This window comes from Trematomus bernacchii, unplaced genomic scaffold, assembly GCF_902827165.1.
Source record: "Trematomus bernacchii unplaced genomic scaffold, fTreBer1.1, whole genome shotgun sequence".
Lineage (NCBI taxonomy): Eukaryota > Metazoa > Chordata > Actinopteri > Perciformes > Nototheniidae > Trematomus > Trematomus bernacchii.
Genome location: NW_022987803.1, coordinates 9,569,393 through 9,587,898, shown reverse-complemented (window position 1 = coordinate 9,587,898; position 18,506 = coordinate 9,569,393). Strand labels below are relative to the sequence as shown.

At 40.5% G+C, this 18,506-nt stretch overlaps 1 protein-coding gene across 2 annotated transcripts in view; it reads left to right on the top strand.

Annotated features, from left to right (window-relative positions):
• LOC117498559 (neurexin-3b-like) overlaps positions 1–9,560 on the top strand; it is a 314,909-nt gene extending 305,349 nt beyond the window's left edge. Inside the window, exon 24 of one of the 2 annotated variants that reach the window (XM_034150741.1) lies at positions 5,978–9,560. In XM_034150741.1, the coding sequence (XP_034006632.1) occupies positions 5,978–6,951 (974 nt within the window). In that variant the 3' untranslated portion in view covers positions 6,952–9,560. The remainder of the gene's footprint in view (positions 1–5,977) is intronic. The other variant, XM_034150742.1, reaches the window with a different exon arrangement.
• Positions 9,561–18,506: the final 8,946 nt, after the last annotated feature.

Here is an 18,506-nt window from a genome sequence, read left to right as displayed (position 1 = left end):
AGATCAGTTTAAAGGTTATTCAGCTGACACATGTCCACCGAGTGCAGAGGTGCAGCCTAACGGCTGTACAGCAAATCGACCGTCTGACAGGGGCAGTCGCCACGCCGGCTGGAGACGCCAATTTAATCCGCCAGACTGCACCCAGCCCCATGATGACAGATTAAGAGCTATCTGCCATGCACCGTGGCTCCAGGACCCTCCTCCTGCAGCCTGAGGGTGGTCATGTATCCTTACAGGGCAGACCTCTCTCTGGCTGGAGGTGTAAACGGAACACTTTTAGAATGGAAATGAATTGTCCATCAGTGGGAAATAGGACCTCTCTTGGCCGGGGTGTGCATTGGCAAGATAAAGTCATTATCAGGGTAAAGTGCACAGCTTCTTAAGATACATGTTGCTCTGCCTTTGCACAGGGCACCAACATAATCCCTGGCATGTCCCTAAAAATGTGTCCACACTGAGAATCTGTGTTTTGCTGGCTCACTGATAATCACCTCCCTACCTGTGTTGGTGGAGACGAATGAATCTGCTACAGCAGGTGTCTGTGCACAATGCGCGCAGCCACAATGAGATTTCAGGGCCCAAAACCACTGACTCACCCACAATTTGCAGCGTTGAAATCCCATTGACTCAGTTCATCCATGGCTGGTGCTGGTGCACCGGCTTTCCTCTTTTATGGTGGAGCGTAGTGAAATCCCTGACACACCGTTGGGATTCATCTCCATTCGGAAGCCTCAGCAAACGCTGGATGGACACGGGGATCAGGTCAGGAGAGAGAAGAGAGAGGGAAGAGAGAGAAAGTGCTGAGATTTCTGCATCTGTAGCTTTCAAGCTGTTTAGCTAGTCATTCAATCAGCCGCCTAAATAACTACATTTACTTAATTCCTCTTCAAAAGTGAGCTTGCAGCAGATAGTCTTTTTTAGAATGATGAAAAGCAGAATGGTTGGAATTCAGTTTGTTTCTAATGCTCTCGTTTCTGTGGTTTAAAAAGATAGTATCAGGTTTTCTCATTGATTCGAAGGCTATTCAGTGAGCACTAGCGCATAAGCGACATTTATTCATCTAAAGTCCTGACTTCCTTTGCTTGAAAAGGCATACAATCTGAGAATTCAGCTGCAGATCTAGCGGAGAGGGGGAATTATTTGCAAGGGAGGCAGAGGCTTAGAATAAAATCCCATCCATCTTGACGAGTGCGGAAAACAAACGCACTCTGGTTAAGCAAACCCATTAGAAAGCACAGTGTTTGTCTGCTTCAGAAAGGCAGCAAGATGTGCAACGCTTGTGCAAGAGCTTACACAGGATTAAAGTGTTTACCAAAACATCAAGGTCCTCTGCACTGACTTGACTGGAGACCCTCGACTGCAGCGGTTCCCCTCCCAAACAAGTGTTTTGTTGATATAGCGCAAAGCTAACAGTTGCCGAAAGCCGTTAGCCGAGAATGCAGCGAAAGGATGCAAACAAGGCCAAGACAGCAAGGGCAGAGTTGGATAAATAAAGCCTCGGATGAAATCACTTACTGTGTGCTGTTATTGTTTATTTAACAAGGCGGGGAGTAGAATAATATCACAGCTATGTGACGCGCTACATTCGTACAGTAGAGAGCCAAGTAAGAGCATGTCAGAAATTCAAGCAGGAAATGCACATTTAAGACGTCAGGATTGATAATAAATAATCAATACAGTGTGTATTATTATTATTATTATTATTATAAACCTAGTTATGCGTAATAGATGAGGTAACCAGTTTGCAGAAGACTAACAAAAAACTTGAAATCTGAAGAAAAAAAGAGCCTCACATCTATTTGAAGTCACCAAAGGTACTAAATAACAACTATATTGTTCAAAAATAAAGCAAATAATAATAGTTTAATAATAATAATAAAAACTCCCCATCCTGAGCCCTCTTGTGGAACTCCCTTTCCAACATGTTTATCTGTCGGACGAAGGCTGTTGGTTATGCACATAACAAAAAGCACCCAAACATTGAGTCTAAAAGGAGCTCATTCATTATAACTCTACTTCCCCTCGTGATGAATTAGCGAATGCAGTGCGCCTAAATGCCACATAATGTTGGTTATACATCAACCGTGATGAACCCTTCCCCTGCTGATGAATGGTTTCTTTGCCTGACGACATATCCCACAGCCCTTTGGTGGCAGTGACCTCTAACTGACCCCCTTCTTAAGCCCCTCCCCCCCCCCCACCTGTCCCATGGCTTGCTGTATTGTTATTGTATATTACTCTCCCTAAATGCAACTTACTTAAGCATGCATTAACCCAACTTCTTATAGTGGAACTCAAATCCAAAATAAAAACCATGTCTGATTGACCTCTCTTTCTCTGACGTACATCCAGATTGCACGCCCTGTCCCGTGTTTTAAAAAATACTAACAAGAGAAATGTATAAGTAACTAATAATAAAGTATTTTATTATTAGTTAAGCGAAGGTGGTGACACTTTGCCTATAAACTGTCCCCCCTCCTCTTTGTCTGCCTCAGTGTGTGCTTTCTGGTTGTTCATCTTTGATAGTGTGATAAATTTAATGCCTTTCTTTCTTGCTTGCCAATCTCTTTTATTTTGTCTTTTTGTACATATATGTTCAAAAACACATATATGTGTATCTATGTTTCTTTTTCTGAAAATGTTCAAATTTGTAATATTTGCTAGGAATTACCAATGTAATGATGATTTCCTCCCTAATTAGAATGATGCTTCCTCTTTTCTCTATGAGTTATTACTATTTTGTAAACAGGAGGTTTATTTGAAAGATTTGGCGTCAAAAGGACACAGCTGCTTTGGGTTTCCAAATTCACATCCTCCATAGAGAAACGAGAGAAGATACCTTCCAAAGTACACCCTCACCACTATCTGTGAAAAGTCTTCCAAACTGTTTTTTATGCTGATTTCTAATATTTCCTGTTATATGATAGCTACTTTTTGATTGAAATTTGGATTGAATTAGTGGATGACTTTTGTGCATGGCAAAGAAGTTGCAGCTTAGGGTTTGTAAAACTGTCAGTGTTGAGAGTGCTGTTCTCTTTTGTAGATGGGCATGTATATGCTCATTGTTTGTATATCCCCATCCCTTCCTTACAGCCAAAAGCTCTAATGCCGCCCGACCGCTTCGTGCCGCCTTTACATGGACATGGCAACTGATGTACACGTTCACCCCCATCTATGTCATTTCCTTCCTAGTATGTTCATAGGTCCCACCCCCCCCGTCCCCGTCCCCGTCACACTCCCTCCTCCCGATCCCTTTACGTAGAGATTCTAAGATATGTACAGTCATCCATTTGTTCATTAATGAAGTTCAAAGTCGAGCAAAAAAAGAAAAAAAAGAGTCATCTAATCCGGCTGTAGATATTTACGAAGACACTTATATATCAAAGCAAGAATTATAGATATACAGTTTTCTTTTTATACAAAACATGTAATGATTATCAAAAAAAGAAGAGATCCTGAACAGAATGGTGAAGATTATTTTTCATGTCATGATGTGTGGATGTATGTGTTGTTGCCTCCCTGTGCCATCCTGTCTAAACAGAGAAATATATACTACTTAATCAGAAACTGCTCAAAAAGAAACTAACCTAACTTGTCCAAAGGCATTCTTACACAACTTTCTTTTGTAAACATTTTTTCTTCCTGCCAAAATCATGCGGGCAATTTGTTGATGTAAGTTGAAAAAACTGATGGTATGCTTTCTTCCTTTGAAAATGTTTTCTTTTCTTTCTTGGTAGGCTTTATGATTTACGAGCTGACTTTGTTTTTACCTGTTGTTTCTACTTACGTATTACTAATCCCTTTCTGGATAGCTCTATCTGTGGCTTTACTTTGTGAATGTCTTTTTACAATGTTTGCTCTAACTCTAAACTCTTTTTGCAATGCCTTAATTATGATTTGAATTTTCCTTCATTTCTTGTGTTCTTTTTCTTTTATTGTTCCTAAAGGTTTGCATCTCTTTATAGTGCCCTGTTTGTGAGCCAATGTACAAACAAGCCACTTTGGCAAGAGGATAAGCAGCTTCAATAGACATCTGAATGTTTCAAAGTCTTTGTAGTCGCCCAACAATAGGCTTAACCAATAAAGCGTGTGGTATCTAGCATTCCCAAATTGATTTATTAGAATGAGTGAATGTGGGAATGTTCTTTAAGCACATAATATCAGTACTACATGGTAAACACAGTCTGTTACAAGCAGGATTTTCTCACTAAAGAGTACATATTGGCAAACATTCAGGTGTGATTGAACTGCCCGGTGACTTTGTGCCATCGTGGTAACTGTAGGGGTCAAAAGGCAAGAGGCTAGGGCAAACAGGGGAGCCCACTAAATGCTGTACCTGATATTCTTTATGACATGTGAGTGGGGACTTTTTGCTGGGGACAGTTTGCTTTTGTAGATCAGTGTGGGACCCTCCAACCCTATCTCCTGGAATTTCGTTTTTCTTTTGGTCAACCTTTCAGACACTTTGGTGTTCTGCATTAAAACTACACAAAATCCAACCAAACGACGTACTTAGTTCGAGCAGAAGATCTTGGTTTGGCTTAAACTAATATAAAAGTGTAATTAAGCCAACATCAAGTTTTGTGTTTCACATCAGACGCAAACACAGGCCTCATGAGAGGTGTACTATGAAGCCAGATGAATGGGTTCTGTATGTTGAGCCTAAAGCCAGAGCTTTCCATACAACGAAGGTGGCTCTCTTAACGTGGCACCAAGTGAAGCCCAGCGGTTACAGTAGAGCCTTCTGTATGCATGGCATTGGGCCTACATTTGTTTCTCCGCTGCATGTTTTTATTGCCAAGTACTTTTTTTATATATTGCAACTAATAAAACGCTGGTTAGCAAATGGCCTAAGGAGGAAAGTCTGGGTTCACAAAGACGGTTGATAAGCACCTCTGTCGTACCCGTTACCTCTGAGTAGGGTAGGTTTGTGTTTTGTCAAGCCAGCGATTCAAAGAAGCCCTGTCTCTGTTGAACTTCGTAGTATACCCCCCAGGAAGAAATCACTTTGTTTGTTTGACCATCTATCCACCCCAAATGTCTGCACTACGTCGACTTGAGCAGACTTGAAAAAATGGATTTGTCATAAGTCAAAAACAAACAAAATCCAAGAGAAAATATGTTTCCCTTGAATTGACAATGCAGCCTTGTGTTTGTGTCTTTGATTAAAAAGCCAGTCACATCTTTAAGAGGCTCAAGGCCTTTTTCTCTTTTAGTTTAGTTTTCCAGTTGTTAGTATATGTTCTTGTGCATAAGTCAACGGGGTTAAAAAGCGCATCTCTCAGCAGCTTAATAAAACACCTTCAAGAGACACTTTTTCATTTCAGACTTAGTTAACTTGCTCTCGGGTCCACTGACTTGCACTTCAATTGCAAACAAATGCTAATACCCTCTGCTCCTTTTTATCCACAGAGCGCATCTTTCAGTGCTCAGTTTTTGAACGGACTAAAAAGGATTTACACTTGAAGATAAATGAATCACGCCTCTTAAAAGCCGCAACTAGTCATTTATGTGGAGAAATATGCAGCGTTTTAGCATGGAACTAAATATAACCCATACTCTACTATTCTGGTGCACCATCATAGAACATATGGTAACCATGAGTAGTTTAGAGAGAAGGAGAAAGGCAGCTGATCTGAGAACATGCAGGAGATGTAGGACTTAGTTTGTGGAGTCCATTTATTGTGGCTCACCCCTGTGCATCCCTCAAAGCCTTTTGATGCGATGTATACTTGATGTATGGCTGTTGTTTTCCTTTCAGTTTGCCTCTTGTTTGACTTTCTTTGTTTTTGCACTGGTACAGTATTTTCCGTTCTTTCTTTCTTTCTTTATCTTCAGTTCATTTCTTCCCTTTGTTGAGCTTTGCTTTTTACGTTCTTTGGTTTCCGGTTCTTTTGGTGTTCGGCTGCTTCTTGCTCTGCTGATAGAAGACCTTCTGCCTTCTGACTTGTGTCTGTTTCTCTCTTTCGCTTTCCAGGAGGGGAACTAGTTATCCCCATACTAGTCGAGGACCCCATAGACATCCCTTCTGTATCCACCCGTTCTCCATTCATCCCCCTCCCCCCAACCCTTCGCCCCGTCCTCACCATTATTGAGACCACCAAAGAATCCTTGGCCATGGCCACTGAGGCGGGGGTACCTTGCTTGTCGGACCGAGGCAGCGATGATTGTGATGATGGTGATGGTGGTGATGATGATGATGATGATGATGGCATGGTGATTTCGGGGTTTGGCTCTGGAGAAGCTTTCGACTCTAGCCTGCCCCCGACTGACGATGAAGATTTTTACACCACCTTCTCCCTGGTAACAGATAAGATCTTGACCACATCGGCCTATGAAGGCGGCTACAAAGCTCTCGCGCCCAAGTGGGAGGCCAAGGACTTGAGGCCTAGCAAAGCCTCTGAGGCAGGTAGGACTACCCCCACCGCGCCTCTGCCCGACCTCCGGGGCACGCCGGCGGTCCCCTCGGACACGCCACCCAAGCTGCCCGCCGGGAAAATGAACAACCGCGAGGTAAAACCCCTGCAGCCGGACATTGTCCTGCTGCCCCTGCCCACGTCCTTCGATCTGGACGGCACCAAGCCGCGGGGACCCTTCATCACCTCGCCCATGCTGCGCACGGTGCCCGCCGCCTTGCCCACGGTGCCCGGCGTGGTGCGGCGGGTGCCCCCGGGGGCCTCAGAGGTGATCCGGGAATCCAGCAGTACCACGGGCATGGTGGTGGGCATTGTCTCAGCAGCCGCCCTCTGCATCCTCATCCTCCTCTACGCCATGTACAAGTACAGGAACAGGGACGAGGGTTCCTACCAGGTGGACGAGACGCGCAACTACATCAGCAACTCGGCGCAAACCAATGGCGCTGTGGTGAAGGATAAAGCACCCAGTGGCAGCGCCAAAGGTAGCGCTGGTAGCAAGAGACCGAAAGACAAGGACAAGGAATATTATGTATAGAACTCAAGTCATTTCCCAACACATAGAAAAATAAACTGTTTGGAACACAGTAATAAACATTTTGACAGTACCATATTGGCAACTGTGATTTAAAAAGGATAAAAATATCTTAAGAACTCAAGGCTTACTGAGTCACTGAAACATTTACAAAAGAACTTTAGCTTACGGAAGCACACTTACTATTGTAAGCTTTACAGAGAGACAATGCAGTACAACTTCAACGGGACTCAGCGTGGATCTTTTTAAGGAGTCCCTGCTGGAGACATTTGGCAGTGTGAATAACATCGCTCAAACATCCACGCGACCCTAAGTGACTGTCAAGAGGTGTGTGATCCTTGGAGTTCTAACGACCTTGCCCATTGTAACCCTGTAAAATACGATCACTGTCATTTCGGCCATTCTGAGCATGCATGTGAGGTGTATGTGACGTGGTGCTGGCATCTGTGTAAGTGAGGGACCTCAAGAAACTATGATTGTCGGGAAAGTTGGAAGTCAAAAAATGATTTCACATTACAAACGGTTTCATTAAATGTAGCTTTCATGGATGCGATAATGAGCTAAAGTATATGTGTAATGAAAGCTGTTGTTTCGTTTCTACTTTTTTGTTTGTTTTTATTTATTCATTTAGTAAGTAATTTATTAATTTATTGAATTTAGGTCCTTTTTTTGAAGGATGATGACCAGTCAGGGTTGACTCGGCAGTGCATAGTTACCGCTCTGCAAGATGTGATACAGTAATGTATCTCAATATTTCTCTCCCCCCCACGTCTCAGCTAAGGATTGGACTGCTACGCATGGCAACCAAATTCTAGATGGTGTTCAAGCGTGTAAGAGTGGATCCACCAGGGAAATGCACATCACACTGATATTTCTCTGAATTTTAAATCTCTGAAAGCATTTTTTCTTTTCTTTAAAGTCTTTTTTTGTCCAGTTTTCTATACATTTCCTGAAATGTTTGAGATTTGTGGATTTAACTATTGCAATCTTTAAAAAAAAAGAGAAAAAAACCCAGGCTAAAGACTCCAGTGTGAACCAGTGTGATTCTATCTGTTGTCACAGACGACTGTGTCAAAACAGCAAATATGTTTACATATTTTAATACATCATAGCCGTTGTGCTTTGCAGGTCAATATTGTACAGAAAATTCAAGTTTCTGTTGATTTTTTAAAAAAGTTCTCTTGTATAGACAGACCATTTGATTTGATTGCACTGCTGTAACAACGCGACAAAGAAGTCATTTTATTATTTTTACCCAGGGATGCCTGGAGATAAAAAATGATGTGCACAGGAACATTTGTTTAGGCGGGGAGCAAATGTTGTTAGATTAGACGTCTAGTCTCTCTGGATGGTGTTTCTCTTCAGTCGCATGAATATTTCACCATCAGAAGCTGTCAGTCAAATAGAAAACACCTCCCTCAGATCTTGTATTAGGAACTCCTCCTTATTCTGAACTTACTTTGATCATGTTATTTATTTTTTTATTGGAAATTTAAAAAACAGAACAAGAGAATAAAGACAGAATATGATGGATTTGGAAATCTATTGCTAGCACCTTACTGACTTACAGGTGTTTCATTTTTGTTTCCTTTTTTTAACTGACGTCAATGTTCTCGTCTGCTCAACTCGTCTTTTTGCATTTGTTTTTATTCTGTTCATCGTGTAGCTTCATTTCATTTCTCATTTTTATGAATTTCTCTTCCAGCAATATGTTGTTTTTTATGTCATTATTTATTGCTGAAGGTTTTTGTTCTCATTTTCATGCGAAATCAGTCGGTGTGTATGTTCACTTTGATTTTTTGTGTTGGTACTTGGCTTTTTTCAACCAGTTAATTATTATTGTCTTATGCTCCTTTGACTCCAAACAATTCCCACGAATAAAAAAATGTTGTTCCCAAACTCTTTTCGATGTGAGGTTGCTGTCCCTCACTCATCCATGTTGTGGTGTACATGCAGAAGACCCTGCAAAGAGATGGAGATAGATACCATCTACAGCGACACCATTTCTCATCCATTTTGCTATCGCTTCAACAATTTCCTTTCATACCGAAAAGTGGTGTAATTTCCATTCAAATGAAGTCCAGAGCAGAGCGCCGCAACACTATCATTTACCTATAGATGATTATGCAAATTCATACAGTGTTCATCGTTGCAACAAGAGCGAAAAAGGACGGCTGTAGAAAATGGTTATTAGAGGGTCCAAAGACTTCACAACAGCAGAGAAATGGCTTTGGCTTTTCTTTAGAGTCAGGCCTTTGTGGGAGTGCACAGCCAAATGAGATTCTCCACAACCATATGGCCGGGTTATGAGCTACACACTGTCCATATTTCGCGCAAATGGGCCTTCACAGAGCTGGTCATTAACTTGCAATAGCCCATTGATGTAGGATATCAGAGCGGCATGTGTGAGTATATCCAGATCGCACAATGACTACATATGAAGTCATTCGTCCTGCCACAGGCAACGGGAACACCAAGGCCAGCAGGGACTTGTTCCACTGAGAGACTTCTCTATACAGTCTAAGGCAGACCCACATTTCAAGATTCATTTGTTTTCTTTATCGAAATTGTGTGGAAATGTGTTCTGTATAAGTCAACACAATAAAAAAGTAAATGTGAAACAAAACAACATTCATTTTAGCGAGCAATGATATTCAATACACATTTCATCCTGCTGTAGAATCCTGCCGTACGAAGGAGCAATGAAACTGAGAAATGCAGGTTTAAAGCGGCTGTGATCAATACTTTTATATTAACAAACTGAAACATGATTACTGTGTGAAAGGGGTCGACAGTAATGACACATTTACAAAGAATTATCACCCTCAGTTCCTCTCAGCTCTACAAAGCATTTCAGCTTCTTTAATTTAATTTCAGACACAGTACACAGCTATTTTCCAGGAGAAGAAAGCTCTACATTCCTCAGTAGCATCAAAGGGCTTTGTGGGTTTGTGCTTACAATTTGCCTCTGTTGCTCCCAAACAATCCGTTTATGCAGGTTGGTTAGTAAGCAGTCATGCCTAACAGAAAGACAAGGTATAATGACTTTATTTTACACCTTTTCAATTACTATATCTTTATTTATGCAACTCTGCCTTTGGATAAGCTACTATTCACAGAATGCAAAAAAAGTGGTGTTTCAGCTTTCTTGTGCATTTTTTAAGGCCTCTTCACACGTCAGAACCAAGGTTTGGTTTTAATTATATTGTTTACATTTGATCTGGTTCGTTGTGGTTTCACAATTGCAATAATGCCGCCACTCTAAAGAAGTAAACATAACATACCTACCACACCTGTAATTACTTCAGTGCTTCTTCTCCCTTTATTAGTTTTCTGAGAAAAAAAAGTGTGCTGTCAATGGGTCATGTATTGATTAATTAATTCAAACTATTACTGTTTGAATGAATAGAGAAATGTACTGATTTTCTTTTGTTTAATGCTTATATCATTTTTGAAAAATAACCTCCAGATTTGTTCTGTTTTTTTCCAACTGACTCTTTTTTAGTTATTGTACCAATTGGCACTTAAACGTTTGGTTTGCACTTTTTCCGACTTTTCCAATGTAATTGGTCCAAAACGATAAAAACAATGAAACAAAAATGAGAAAGAAACAAAAAAATGTATTGACAGTAAAAAACAACGAAACCATAGATTTATTTGATTTTGTCCAAGAACCTTTTTCTTTCGTCAGACCAAAGCTTGGCTGTTTGTGACAAGTCTTTATAAACTGCAACTATTCATATTTATATTAAAATCTAATCAACTGTAGTAAAAGCAGAGAATGCAGCTAACAGTTGCTTTGCTAGCTAACATTACCATTAAGCTAGCAGCAATGTAGCAGTGTATATTTTTCTCTTCCTCGTTGTATTTAGCTACTGCAGTTCATCAATGTTCACATTTTTTCATTTAGAGATAACAGCTAGCAAAACATTAGCACATGGATATAGTTTAAGCTTCAGCTGAGCCTAGCCCTGGCTAGCTCACAACAACGTTAGCATTTTTGCCCTGAGGTGTTTAGTTTGCTCTCTGGCTGTGTATGCCTCAGTTTTCTCTGTTATCTTGTTTAACTGTTTGAAAAGAATTACAAATATCCTTGGGACAATATTTATTTTAGTAACACACATGTCAAAGAGTCAAATTCAGGTGTTGATCAAATATGTACAGTAGTTTATGTGTTTTGCCTTTGTACAGCAGAATACAGATGCCATGCTATTTCAGTTCAGATATTTTAGAGTTGTAAGGCATGTGAAGCTGATTGCCATCCCTGATTAGTTTCTTTCTAAGCTCTTTTTGAAATCACTCAATCTGGTCTTTTGTAAATGGAGCCTGGAGCTGCAGTGCACTGTGCACCGCGCTACCTCTCCTCCTTTATCTGTCATCTGTTGGAGCTGATGTGTGATCAGGAGCATCTGCCAGAGATAATGAGATCACACTTGAATATGAATCTCAGTCTAATTGTGAGACTGTAGGTAAAGCAAGGAAGCTGGTCAGACACAGGCAAAAACCCAACACCTAGAATCTCCAGCATATTTTTTGCATAAAATTGTGAAATATAAAAGGGGCATAGATTAAATAAAAAGCTATTTATATAAGTAATTTACCACAACAATGACATCAAGAGAACACAGAAGACAAAAACATGTACCGGGGAAGGCAATTGCAGCACAAACCTGAAAATACATAAAAATAACTGTATACAAATAAACTATTAATATTATAATTGTGATGTATTCAGATCCCCAAAAGGAACTGTATTAATGCTGGAAATGCTCTTGTAAACCCTACCGGCACAAACCCTGAAACAGTGTTCTCACAACCATTAGTCACTTTCATGTTTACACCAGCAGGGTGCCAGCAGAGGAAACGTATCCATTTGATATTAACAACCTGTTTGCTTACACAGTTGTTGGCTGACAAAGTTTATTGATTGCATTTTATGTGTGGCAACTACTTTTCCTTTTAGTCAAATTAGTAGAAGGTAGATTACATCAATTCTGCCGATGTCGACTGGATAATTCATATCTTAATTGACAGAAAAACCATTTACATTTGCTAATGGCTTTTCCAAATGGGTTTCTGTGTGTGTTGGAGTGCCTGTGCCCTGTATAGACTCTCTGGAAGGACAACAAGGGAGCAGTTCAGCTCCCATTCATGCATTTAAAGGCTGACTGTTGACCTGTCATGAAATGTTACTTCAGCTAATGAATTGGTTAATTCCACGTAAACGCTTTATGGCATTTATTTCTTCCGTTTGAATAAACAGCGGCTTTATAGGAGCCATGCAGCAGCTGTGTCAGAGATTACACATGAAATCTGTTATTGTTGCTTCCCACACACCACACAGGCAGGATGCTGTAAAACACCTTGAGCGCTGGGTATGTCTGCAGCTGTAGCATTTAATGGCTCCCCATGTATAGATTTGAGACAAGTCGCTTTTTTTTTATCCCGGTAAAGATTCAGGAGAGATGCTGCATCCTCCACAGACTGAAGCAAAGCAGCTGTGAAGGTGATGGTGATCAATCCTGACAAGTAAAATATGAGCCCGCTGACCTTAACTCAAGCATTATGAAGGGCACACACACACACACAAATGTGCACACCTCAAATAGTGTTTGTGTATGCGTTGGGCATGCCAAGTTCACACACAGAGAAAGAAATGTCTCAGTGGTTGCAGTGGGTTAAGCATTCATATTCATATGTCACAGAGGGCGCACACAGCGATACATTAGCAGAATAGGCAGGTGTATATGTGCACTTAATTCACTTTTGTGTCCGCCTGCAGGGAGCACACCTCCTCTCTTATTCTTCCGCTCCATCACTCAGTAGCCAGGGCTTTCAGTTAGCTCCTCAGCCCTAATTAACTGCCAAGATATGAATGCGCTAATCTGGGCTCTAAATCTTCAGTTCCACTGACAAAAGCTTTTACAGGCTGTCACAGCTGCATGACAAACAGCCGGGCTGCTCCCCCGCCTGGTGGACACAGTGCCATCTAGGGAGCAGGTCTGGCAGCTCAGGACTTTTTTGACTTAAGGGGATTTTATTACCATGCATACATAATGCATTATAGTGATGATTGGTAAAAGTCTCATGAAAAAAACCAACAAAGTCTATTGTCAGTTTGAGCAATTTGGGATCTACTAGTTGTTATTTTACTGACATTAGAGCAGGGGTGTCCAATCTTTTTTCACAGAGGGCCACATACAGAAAAGTATTCGAAGGGCCGGGCCGCTCACTAGAGGTGAGGTATACTGCCTCATAAGTTAAGTTATAAGTTAGCAAAATCAATCAAAAGTAGGTCAATTATGCTTAATACTTGAATCTGCCACATGAGTTTCATTTCATTTGTTAGCAGCTCATCCCTTACAACAGGAGCCCCAGATTGATTATCATAAGAGGAAATAGGAAGGGTATATTTCAAGTTTTATATAAATTATTGGGCTTTTTTCTTATCGACTTAGATTCGTTAGAACACATTTTCAAATGTAATTGACTGAATGTATTGTAAATTGGGCTTATTAACACATGAACACTACTGTGTAATATATGTTTACAGATATATTTAATAAGTACAATACAAGAAAAGCTCAAGTTTCATTTGTGGGCCGTATTCCATTATACTTTTTGAATTGGCTGAGGGCAGATTCAAAATGTCCCGCGGGCCACATTTGGCGCCCGGGCCATAGTTTGGACACCCCTGCATTAGAGTAACATTAATAGAGTAAGATTACCATAACTTAGAGAGGATTATCACTGAAGTGGAACAATATTTTAAAATCAAAGAGCTTAGTTTCCAAACATGGGACAGCAGTGAATGAGAGCTGCACACCAAAACACTGTTTTACTGGGACCTCAGTCAAGAATATCAACATGCATGTGAGCGCGAGAGTGCTGAGTACGTGGGTGCACATTTACACCGTTTGTTTTCATCTCCATCCATGTGTCAGTGAGTGATGTTCAAAACTCTGAGTGAGTGCGTGAGTGTTGTATCCACTACCCAGGGAGACAGGCCTTCTATCCAAGCCTGACAGTGTGATTGGATCCAGTGAGAATCCCAATGAAGCAATGAGTATCTCAGCTGCAGCTCCACTCCCCCGGGCCCCCCCCCCCCCCACACAGCCCCAGCCCTGCCTGTTAAGACCAGATGGAAAAGTGAAGCGGGATGGGCAGAAAAAGGCGAGTGAACTTCAAACCGATTCAGCTGCTGTGAAGGTTACTGCGACAAAACCAGCTGTAGAAAATGATCTGATCATAAGTGAAGGTGGCAGGTAATTGTTGAGGCTGTCTGACTGGGTTGTGTGCTGCTCCAGTCACATGTGCTGGGTTGGAATTAGTAAAGTCCTGGATTTAAGAGGGTGTGTAGACATTAACTGACAAAAACAGAACGTTACTGCAATATCAAGTGACACATTTGTATCTGTCGAAAAATATTTTGTCTGCAAAAGATAAGTGTTGCTCTTAAATGTAACTCTGCTCCTGATAGCACAAATTTAATGATGAATTTCATGTAAGATTAAGTTCAAAGACGAAATATCTGTTTTAATTGAGTTGCCTGGTAAGCCTCTATAAAACATGTTTAGTATATTATGTTGTAAAATAAGTAATTGTAAAGTGTGCTATAAAATCTCCAAAAAGTTATAAAAAATACCTCAGAATTTATAGTATAGTATTTTTTTTTTAACTAGAACAATTTAATAAAAAAACGACATAGTATAGTATGTCGAATATATCAAAATATGTCGTTTTTTCAATATTTTCGACATACAGACTATGTTGCTTTCTAAAAAAAAATTACTGAGAGAAAAATGTTAGACAGAGAAGCCAACAGTGTGCAAAGCTGTCATCAAGGCAAAAGGGGCTACTTTGAAGAATCTAAAATCATATTCTGGATTTTTAACACTTTTTTAGTTTACTAGATAATTCCATATGTGTTCTTTCATAGTTTTGATGTATTCAGTATTAATCTACAAAGTAGAAAACATTTTTAAAAACAAAAACCATTGAATGAGAAGGTGTGTCCAAACTTTTGACTGGTACTGTATATACAGTAGTATTGTATGAAATATAGTTAAAAGCACTCTAAATATCAAATGAAAGTATCGTAAATCAAAAATTGAGACACACAAGTTATATACCTTTATTCATGCTTTTTTTTACATATATTACAGCACCTGCTAGAGAAGTTTTCCATCTATTTATTTTGTGGATTCAACCAAACCAGTTTCAAATGCAGTCAGTGCAGAATGTAGTAAAAGTATGATAAGCAATTAGGAAACATTCACAGGAGGATAACAGAAATACATTTGGGCTAGATCTAATCTAATAGACTAATCACATATTCATGTGATGCAGTGAGTGATAATAAACTGATCCAGGACTATTACAGCCACGTCACTCAAGTCCATTCACAGCCGGGTCGTAGCCCCGTCTGGCTGATGCGAGGCCCGCTGCTCCGTGGTTTCAGCTCAGGTCCTCACCACTGATGACACTCGAGCGTGGCATAAACGCTGTGAAGAGCCTCCTGCTCGCAGCGCCAGGAGGTCATTCTGGCTCCACCACTGGCCCCCCACACCTGTCCGCCATCAAACATGGAGATCACCCCTCTCACCCAGAACTGTTGCATATTCCATGAGCCAACACAGTGTACAGCACTTCATCTTTTTCCAAAATGGGTTATAAATACAAATTGTTGCACAACAATTGCACGAAAAAACATGTTTTTTTCCCCTCTAAGCCCAGAAGAAAATAAGGTTGATACGGCGACTCAGCTGCAATAACCCATTCACTTATTGAGCAGCAGCGGCTGGATACTCTCTCAGCCTGCGGGCTTAAACGAAAAGGCAGAGCATGGCTGCCTGATTGAATGGGTTTGTAATGCAAGCCAAATAGGTTTGTTCTAATGGGAATCAGCCTCGGTGGCTGCTGCAGAGGATTACGCCAGCAATATAACAGCAGTGAGCAGCGGGGGCAAACACCCCTCGCTGTGATTGGCTGTGAGAGGCAGGAGCAACACTGAGGGTGCTGTGTGTCCTAATGGCAGCTTTAGTGAGGTAATATTAAATGAGCCTTGACTGTAGGAATCACTGTATTTGTGAGGGAAGGGATTACAGTGTATCTGTTGCATGTGTACTGTGTCACTGTAGGCTCTACTGGCTCAGGTCTTTTTTATAACTTCATCAAATCCAAAGCATCCCTGTATTCTGAATACTATGGGCACCTTTTGAATAACTGTGACTGTCATACTGAAATGAATTCTGATAAATTCAGATGTGTGCTACGGTTCTCATGCATGTGCAAATGCGAATTACCAAAACATTTTTTTATGTTTTCCTTAGAAGCAGTATTCTCCTCTGTGAGAGAATTGCTCAGTAGATGGCTACAATTGTCTTTAATGATATTGAATCCAAATCGGGATGTAGAGATGTGACACTTAAAAGCAAAGTAGGCTACTTCTGTAGAGCTCCATTTAATGTAAGTTACATTAAAACCTTTTATTTTTACTTCACCCTTTGGGAATCTATTGACATATACCCAAGGTTTTGCATATCACTCAATACAAAGGGGGACATTGGATTTTTTGTGCGGTGCTATCAGCATTGAAACTTTCCATTTATGTCATTAAACAACAGAGCATTTTTTTTTTAATGTCCCCATTAAAATGAAATATATAATCCTCCACTCCTAGTCCTTTTTAGTTATTATTTATTAAATATGTAATTGGATGGAGTTGCATAGTTGTCATGGGGATGCACACAAGTAAGAAATTAACATGATTTGATTAATATAAGAGATTTCATTTGTGTGTGCATGCAGGTCTTTTAAGAGGCCCTATAATGCTTTTGGGGGTTTTCCCTTTCATGTAGTGTGTTATATAGGTTTATGTGCAATTTAAATGGTCTGCAAAAGCTATCTTTGCAAATGTTATGCATGAAACGAATCCCTTTCTTTCCTTCAGTAACATAATGACATCATTATGTAACACTTGTGCTTCTATTGGCTAGTGCGACAACACATCTTTAGGCGGTTGACCAATCACAACAGAGCTGACCAGCTAACCAATCAGAGCAGACTGGGCTCTGGTTTCAGACAGAGGGTGAAAAGAGGTGCTGCAGCACAGGCAGTATGAGAACAATGAAGAGATTTTTGAACATTAAAGCATGGAGACATGTCACAGTAGAGACATTACATACAAATACGAACCTGAAATAAGCACAATAAATACTGTTTATTATGGAATCTGTATAAATAGATTGGGGGGCCAGAGCTGATGCATCATGGGAGCTGTATGATGATGAGCTACTGATGCCACACACCTGTGAGGGACGGCACTGAGGGCACAAAAAAGAAAAAGGTCGAACAAATCTTAGAGCTGTAAAACATTATGTCGAGAACTGGGAAACAATGTCATCGTGTCTGAATGTGTTTCTTTGGACGTTTCTGTATGCTGATGTTCAGATCTGAACATGCATCACCTGGCCAATTACCAGATTTCACTTTTTCTACATTTATACAGACACATAATGAAGCCTTCTGAGTAGATCTACTGGTGCATTTTAAATAACTTCGACTGTCATACTGCAATTTATTCTGACAAGCACAAAGAGAGATGTGTGCTACGTTTCCCATGCATTCTCAAACGCTGATGACAAACTTATTAGATTTTTTACGTAGAAGCAGTTTTTCCCTCTGTGGGAAAACACAAATAAACCCAAACCAGTGGAAAGCTCTGAATTTATTCATTACCATCCCTCAGCCTGACAAAGTGGAGTAAAGCTGGACTAATGATGGGGCAGAATGCAAATGGGGAAACTGGTCCGCTGAGAGCAGCGCGACTGATCTACGAGTTTGCATGTGTGTTGCCAGCTAATATAGCTTAGATAAGCAGACACTTTCCTGGGGACGGAGCTACAGTATAATGCAGAAGATTAGGGAGCCACGGTTTGTCTGTGAGTGTGACTGAACTTGCCAAATGTGATTTATCGAGATAAATGTGAAGATACCAATACTATGATGAATGAGGAGGGAGAAAAAGCAAAACTCTGAGATTGCTCATTATCTTTAAATATAAGCTCCAGCGCAAGTTTGGACCCTTATGGGGAACGGATATTATTGCAAAAACTCACAGCTTAACAAAGCAAAACATTCCTAAACTTTCAATTATTCTCCAGGTATTTGAAAGACTTTCTGGACTCACCATTAGACTGTGTTTAAAGCTAAGTCAATAGATAAATGCAACATTTGCAGTCAATCTGTGCTGGAATATTTGCTCAGAGAATTGTTCAATATTTTCTCTGGACCTCAGCTTTCCAATTGTACTTAGAAGTTAAAAGGGGAAACAGGGATTGAGCGGAGGCTTAGTACGGCCTCGCAGCTCATTTTTCCCTCTAAGCTTGGCTGAGCTGTGCTTTCCTCTGGATGCTGCTTCATAAGACACAGACACATTTAGTCATACTGGACATGTAATCGCCTGGACTGTGTAAAACATGTCTTTAAAGTCTTGCTTCTTCTGAATACAAAACATTTGTTCTCCTTTTGAAAACGATGTTAACGAGATACCAGTG